This window comes from Prunus mume, linkage group LG6, assembly GCF_029339155.1.
Source record: "Prunus mume cultivar Tortuosa linkage group LG6, ASM2933915v1, whole genome shotgun sequence".
Lineage (NCBI taxonomy): Eukaryota > Viridiplantae > Streptophyta > Magnoliopsida > Rosales > Rosaceae > Prunus > Prunus mume.
The window spans coordinates 612,619-620,716 of record NC_142703.1 but is presented as its reverse complement, the minus strand read 5'-3'; the positions used below and the strand labels follow the sequence as shown (position 1 = coordinate 620,716).

At 36.7% G+C, this 8,098-nt stretch overlaps 2 protein-coding genes across 2 annotated transcripts; one reads left to right on the top strand and one right to left on the bottom strand.

The window, feature by feature from the left end:
- The first annotated feature begins 949 nt into the window (after positions 1–949).
- LOC148915747 (uncharacterized) lies at positions 950–2,398 on the top strand. The gene is made up of 4 exons (XM_089054178.1): positions 950–1,609; positions 1,696–1,827; positions 1,902–2,015; positions 2,216–2,398. The coding sequence occupies exons 1-4, from the start codon at positions 950–952 to the stop codon at positions 2,396–2,398; spliced, it is 1,089 nt and encodes a 362-aa protein (XP_088910304.1).
- Positions 2,399–5,120: 2,722 nt separating this feature from the next.
- On the bottom strand, positions 5,121–7,113 carry LOC148915746 (uncharacterized). Its single transcript, XM_089054177.1, has 2 exons — positions 6,384–7,113; positions 5,121–6,130 (listed from the first exon to the last, which is right to left on the bottom strand). The coding sequence occupies exons 1-2, from the start codon at positions 7,111–7,113 to the stop codon at positions 5,121–5,123; spliced, it is 1,740 nt and encodes a 579-aa protein (XP_088910303.1).
- Between the last annotated feature and the right edge of the window lie 985 nt (positions 7,114–8,098).

The window sequence follows — 8,098 nt, the reverse complement described above, 5'->3', positions numbered from 1 at the left end:
AGTACCACGTTTAATACAGGTAACCAACGAAAAGGTCCAACAATGACAGAAACAAACACTCAAGATTCTTCACAAATGGCTGACAAAGCATCACTATCAGACTCCCAGGTATTACAAAATCTCTTAACGTCAAAGTCCAATAGCAATGTTTTGAAAAGACGCATGTTTCGACTGCAAATGTATACGTTTCATAGCATGTTCATACAATGTCATAGAACTTGAATTATTAATACCATGTCACAACTGTATTAATACCATGCATCTTGCTCTTCTAGAACACTGTGAAGCGAGTGCACTTGAATACCAAAATATATCGCATCCTTTGTTAATCAAAATCATGTGCTATGCATCTTTCTCTTCTAGTGCCTTTGCTGCACTTGAAGACCAAAATATATAGCATGCTATGTATCTTGCTCTTCTAGTGCACTGCAAAGCAGTGCACTTGAAGACCAAAATATGTAGCATCCTTTGTTAATCAAAATCTGGGACTTCTATGCATCTTGCTCTTCTAGTGCAACATGCACTAGAAATGTATATGAAAAAAAATCGTAGTGCACTAAAAAAGAGAAGCATGAGGTTCAAATGCATAGAAGTAAATGGTTAATACCATGTCATAGAAGTATTAATACTTATGTTTCATCTTTCTTTTGTTTAGTTAAAGTAACCTATTTGTTTCACTTTGCAGGTGGTCATATGGAAAAAGGTAACCGGGTTGAAATTCAAAAAAAAAGCATACAAAAGGATCACAAGCCAGCAAAAGCACAAAACAGCATCAAGAAACACACAAGGCACACCACCAACAACAGCAAAAGCCAAACTATCCACACCCAAATCCGCAAACACACTGAAACCAAAGAAAACAACGAAGACAAAAAAAACACAATCCTAAACACAAAAACCTCAACCAAACAGACGCAATAACCTAGATTATGTGCAGATCAAGAGCAACATGCTCACATTTGACAACACATTGCAAACGGTAAAAGACAAGCTTGCAGCAAGAAAGGATGTCCTCAAGATCCTACAAAAAATGCCATTCTGGAGCATCATCAAAGCTTACATGGAAGGTCAGTTAACCAAGGTAGAATGCCAGAAGTCTAATTATCAAATAATTAAACTAATCAGACTCTACAACCCCGCAACCAAAAAATTCAAATTCAGTGAAGGCAACAAGCATGAAATTACAAGCAATGATGTGTCTGACATCTTTGGATTGCCAAACAAAGGAAACAAGTTGCCAAGCACAACAACTTCCACAAGAACAAATTTGGCCTTCGAAAAGAAGTACTTCGAGAAGTCAAAAAAAATCACAAAAACTGAGATTGATAGGTGTCTGAACACAGCAATAGCAGATGACAGAAAGAAGAATGCAATGGATGTTGTCAGGTTGTTAATCCTAGAGCTCTTCATCACAAATCTCTTTTGCAACTCTGGGGCGACAATGGCTTGGACCTTTTTGACTATGATCGACACATTAGAAGCTATGAACAGCTACAACTGGGCACAAGGAGTCTTAGATTACATGCATTATGGACTGGACCAAGCCATAAAAAATAAAAAGGACAAGACAAATCAACCAAGCGTCAGTGGTTGCCTTGTGCTAATCCTGGTAAGAAACTACATCCATTTGTTAATCCTGTTATATTATTTGTTTTCATGTGCATTAACACTTTATATTGAAAAACATGTTTGCAGTATTGGCTGTGTGAAAGAACTAACCTGATCAGTCTAATTCCTGGAAGAGAAGATCACAAACCAGCGGCTGTCAAATGGAGCCTTCCGGAGCTCAATATCAAGCTGAATATTGCAACATATGAAAACATTAAGGCATTTTTCTTACTTCCATAAACATATATAATGTTAGTACACCATAATTACTACTGACTCCAATAATTCAACAGATAAAAGCTGCTGACAATGAAAAAGAAGAAGCAACAAAGACTGATCATGCAGACCATGAAGAACAAGAAGAAAATGAAGAGGATGATGACTTTGTTATCACACTTAAAGATTGGGTAAGATAACCTACAATGATCCAACATTTATATTTCAAAACTGAATTGATAGTGTACAAACACATATACATGTATATAAATTTGCTAATACTTTTTTTTTCCTTTCTAATATTTGTGACAGTTAAAGAGTCAAACACAAAAAGGAAAAAGCGGTGTTATTACAGAAAGAACTTCAGCTTCCATGAAAATGTGGACCAAAGTGCAACCCAGACAAAAACTCCACAACAGAGCAAAATGAAGACAATGCACAATCATTGGGATGCAAAGCAGATGATGAAATTGAAGAACCACCAGCACAATCATTGGAATGCGAAGCAGATGATGAAATTGAAGAACAAGCGATTGACCTTAGTGCGGACTTCGGTGTGGAGGAGGACACTTAATGTCGACATGAACCCGAACTTGACAAACCAAGAAGAAGACTTCGACTCCATTTTTGTGGACATAGTGGGGTCAATCCCAGTACTACAAGCATGAAATAGCCCCTACCCATGAGAAAATCCAACAAATGAAAGAAGCGTCGACTATTGGATTGAAAAGGCAGATACTCGAAGGGATATGATGCAGACTGCTATAGAATCCTGCATAAAGAAAAATTCATTCATTCAACAAATATGGACTGAAAAAGAAGAGTTGGAGCAACAAATTGAAATACTGAAAAAGCAGGCAGCAAGAGAAAAAAGAAGGTGCAAAATTACAAGGGGAACTTCATGCACTCAAATCAAATAGGAGACAGCTATAGGAACAACATGAACTACTTGAAGGGGAAAAGTTGTCCTGCATTGAGAGCATGAAAGAAAAAGACACTGTTATTGCCTCTTTGCAACATGTGATGGGAAAAAAAATCAAACAAGGTGAACAAGGAGAAATTCCGATGAAAGAACAAGCTGATAAGGAGAAAAAAGATGAGAGAATAGCAGAAGAAAGTGAATTGGAGATGCAAGAATCTCCTAATGATGAAGATGAGAACGCCGATGGAAAAACTCTGAAAAGTTAGTTATCAAGCAAGCAAAAGAAGTAGGAACACGGCAGTTGCGTTACGGCATCAAAATAATCAAAACAGAAAAGACAGAAAGCACGCAAAGAAACCAGTTACACATACCCGAAGCACATAAGAAATGCCGAAAAAGAGCAAGCCAAAGCGAAGATGAAGCGAGCCAACAAAAAAAAGGAGGACAAAGATACATACCTTGATTGCACATGTATGAGGTCTACAACAGGCTGGATGAAATATCAAAGAAGAAGTTGGAAAATTCTTAAATCTGCATCGATTCTGATTAGTAAGCCAATCATCACGAATTACACTTTAATACTATGCCTTAGAACTGTCATAAAATTACACTGTTAATACTATGTCATAGAACTGTCTTGTTATTAAACTATTATGAGATTATCATTTTTAAACAACATTATTGTCGCAGGGACGCTTTTTACCTACAAAATAGGACAATATTGTACAAACATAACATTGAAAAGCTGATGGGAGATGGTCCAATTTCTGCACTAATCATCAATGCTTATGGAGAGGCACTTAATGATGATGCGAAGCAGAACCCTCAGAAACAGAAAAATGCATATTTGTCCGCCAATAACTATGTAAGATCACATCTAATACATCAATTTTATATCATCAACATGCTCACTAATCACCAACACATGACTTTTGCAGATGTTTTTGCGAGGTGCCTCACACAAGCTGACATATCATGCTTTCTATATGCCACTCCTAGAAAATATTGGAAGAGTTGATAGAGTGTTCATACCAATTACAGATGAGAACCACCATACGCTGCTTGTCTTTGACACCGGTGCAGCAAAATGGACACACTTCAACTCATTCAGGGGGACATCAGAACGAACTCTCCAATATTATCACAAGAAGGCAATTGTTTTGGTAAGTAAGACTGGTGATTAACACTGTTAATACATAGGACACTAAATTTAAAGGAAACTAAGCACATACTTGACTATGATGCAGGTTGAGACAACAAATATATTCCTTTGTCTTCTTAAGGAATGTGCTCAGTATCACTGAAAACAAAACTCGTCCAAATTCCTGATTTTGATGCCAAGATGCCGAGAGGGCTTAATGAAGCTTCAGCTAGAATGATATCAAAAATACTTGCCAGCAACGAACTTACACCAGAATATGCTCAGACAATGAAGTATCTGATTTGTCATGATACTACTAACTTCAAGCTGGTGAGAACAGAGAATGTCCCCAACAAGCAAACAATTCGTAAGTTACAATAACAGTGAAACTTTCATCCTATTCAACTAAAAAAATACTGAAATAACTCCTGCATGCGTATCTATATTATGCAACAATGATTGTGGCGTCTTTGTCATGCACTTCATGAAGCAGCTTTCCAAAGACCAACAAATAGAATCAGATTTCAACAAAGAAAAGGTCTGGCAAATGAGAAAAGAAGTCCTCATGAAAATTATGAGCAATGAAAGAAGTTGGATTTCCATCAAAGAAAGAGAAGAGAGAAATGCAAAATAATGAAGTTGTAATAAAATATTTTGCCAAAATTCTTGCTTATATTGTAGTTTCTTAGGACTTGTGTAGGTTTAGAACATTGAAGTAAAGTGATTTTCAAATTCAAGTTATGTACTTATTCAAAAACCAGTTTATTTACGTGAATTAACAGTGTATGTAACCTGAAATAATGGTCTCCATAGCACTAAAACAACTAAAAAAGTGAACTGCAACAAATAACAACGCACTCTCAATACAATGTTAATACTATTTGATAGAAATAAATTGTTAATACCATGTCATAGAACTATCTTTCAATTTCAACAATGGCATGAACAGTGAGCATTCGTTTATTTATAGATTATTCAAACAGCAGTAATGCTTAATTCATATCAAACTTCAAAACCGAAATTTGCAAAATACCAAAAATGGTAAATATTATGTATTAATACCAAAAATTCAAAGTGTATTCATATGCAGTGACTGCTATTTCACCGTATTAACAACTTGCATATCAATTTCTATTCCTTTCAACTATGATTGTCATTAATCAATCACATAGCACTTTAACTAGTTAAAAACTAACTACTCTCATTCAAGTCTTTATACTCAGAACCTTTACATCAAATAGGAACCTTGCAAGTCCTCCTATTATGACGATCACAAGAACCGCATCTCTTGCACTTCACCTGCCTTTTAGTTTCACTGCTTGACTTGAAGCGCTTTGTCGGAGGTCGTCCCGGAGGCTTTCTTGTATGAGGAGGTAGAAGAAAAACATCTCCAGGAGGAGGCTTCTCAATATCAGGTATGGGAAATATAGGGGTTGGATAAGTAGCCTTATAAAAGTCTGCCTTGTAATACTCATCCACAAAGTTGTACAAACATAACCCGGGATGTTGGATAACTTGAATCGCATGCTGACAAGGAAACCCAAGCAATTGCCATTGATAACAGGAGCAAAACCTCTCGTCCAAATTGACCATAACACTCAAATCAGTATGAACTTCAAAAACAGATTCACTCGCGCGACATATCCTCCAATGACGACCCTTTGCAGCTAAATTCTTCAACTCATCCTCAATAACAGGACACAAAACACTACTCCATTTCTCGGATGCAAGCTTCCTCCTAGAAATCATCTCCATCATTTTGATCCTAACAGTGTCAATCATCTCATAAATTGGAAGCCTACGCACATCCTTAACCCATGAATTAAACGACTCGGACAAGGCATTACTAACCTCCCCATACCTCTTTCCCGGAAAAAATGCATTAGCAAAATTTTGGACAGGGAGATCAGCCAAAAACTTATCAATTATTTTTGAACCGCCATCATCTCTTAATTTTTTCAACGTATCTTGATATTCCTCAACAGTCGGTGCATACAACAACTTACAAAAAAGCCATAAAATATGATCCTTGAAAGAGGAACCAACAGCATGCGGATACTTCTTTTTCAAGTTCTCTTTCAAATGATATAGACAAAAACCATGGGGAGAAGCAGGAAAAACAGTCCTAACAGCATCGATAATAGCACCATGCCTATTAGAAATGAATGTAAGTTGCCTACCTTCATCAACCAAGACTTCAGATATCCTTTGCAGAAACCACCTCCAATTATCCACAGTTTCACCTGATACAATCGTAAAGGTAAAAGGGAATACTTCTACAAGAAACAGAACTATATTAGTTAGTTTGAGCAGTGTTACCACATAAAGCAGAGTAAAACTACAATGCATAAAAATACTCGGATGCAGGGTATGAGCAGTATAGAAACTGTTCATACCACTCAATGGAAGTCAACAACTACAGCATTTACATTTGCATAACTACACTGTTCATACCACTCAATGGAAGTCAACAACTACAGCATTTACATTACATACCTTTATTTCCATTCTTTGCAGTAGCTCCTAGAAGAGTACCCTTGTACTTGTTTGTGACGAAAGTACCATCAATGAACAGCATAGGCCTACACCACCGAAAACCATCAATGGAGGCCTTAAAACATATAAAGATCCGCTGGAAACGAGAACCATCCTCGCCACAGTCAAGCACACAATGAGATCCGACATTGCTGGCCTTCAAAACATTCACATACCAAGGCAGGTGAGCATAAGACAACTCCTCATCACCATGCAAATCCTTAGTAGCCGACTCCTTCCCATACCACGCAACATGATAAGGGATATCCAATCCATAATTCTCCTTCAAATCAGTAATCAGCTCAATAGGCCTTACCAAAGGATTGCTACGAACCTTATCTTTGACAATTGAAGACACCAAACGAGACCCCATTGCCTTATTTCTCTTCTCACGGATCAAACCACTGCAACTGTGTACATTATTTAAGTTCTTAATATAAAAAAATCCATTTACATTCGACTTAACAGCATGCACATGCCACTCACAGCCATTTGATTCCTTCTTAGCACACACAGCAGTAACACGACGAGGCTCATTTTTCAAATATTTCATCTTAAAACCATTCTCAATCGAGTACTTAGCCAACTTATCACGGAATTCACAAACTCCACCCTCAAACTTCTGACCCTCATGAGTAATATAACCCTCCCAATCAGTAGACAAATACTTACGAACCTCCACAACTACCATATTTGCCTAAATATTCACTTCCATACTCACTGCTAATACCATCAAAATCCATACTCAAACAAGAAGGAGAAGCTGCACTTGAATCAACAATACTACCAGTTTGAATTGAATATTTACATGTATCCTCATCTTGTGCAAAGCTGTAATTGTTAGGAACGACCTCCAACAAAAGGAGAAGCAATTATGTTCGTATTAGCAGTTTGAACATAATTCACTACAGCCTTATCCCTAACAGCAATGTGAATTAATTGATCCTTCGTCAGTCCACATACCATAAACATGATTTTCAAATCATCATCCAATTCCAATAAACAATTGGAGCAATCCGTATAAGAGTACATCAACTCAAAATGACCTAACTTCAGCTTGAACCTACTACACAACTGGTTGGACAGCCAATCAAAAGTAGTAGTTGAAGACAAAATAAGCATTAAAGTTCCACCACCATAGGTGCACTTTGCCACTCTCGAATCATCCATATCTATACAAAAAAACAACAAACAAAACAAAAATGACTACTAGCAATAACAGTGGATGCCGAGTATTAACAGTGAATTATAGTCGACTCAAAAACCAATAGTGCATAAACAGAAAAAACACGAATATACTCAGATTCAACTGAAAAAACCTCAATTAATATGAAAACCAAATCGAATATCACAAAAGTTTTACCACACCTCAAATCAAAACACAAGAGCAAATCCACAATCAAAACGAATCTGAAATCAATCCAAATTATAAACAAAAAGAAACGAAAACCTATTCAGCAACTTAATTAATCGAACATGAAATCACCAAAAATCAGACTACAATATAATCGAATCCTCAAAAAACGAATATGAATTCACAAGAAAAAATCAAAATACCTCAAAATCGAAGATCACAGATCGCACCAAGCTCCAATCGAGTCTCTTGCAGTGCAATATCTATCCAAAAATTACCAAATCAAACAACAAAGAACAAAAAAATTGAAGCAATAGAACTC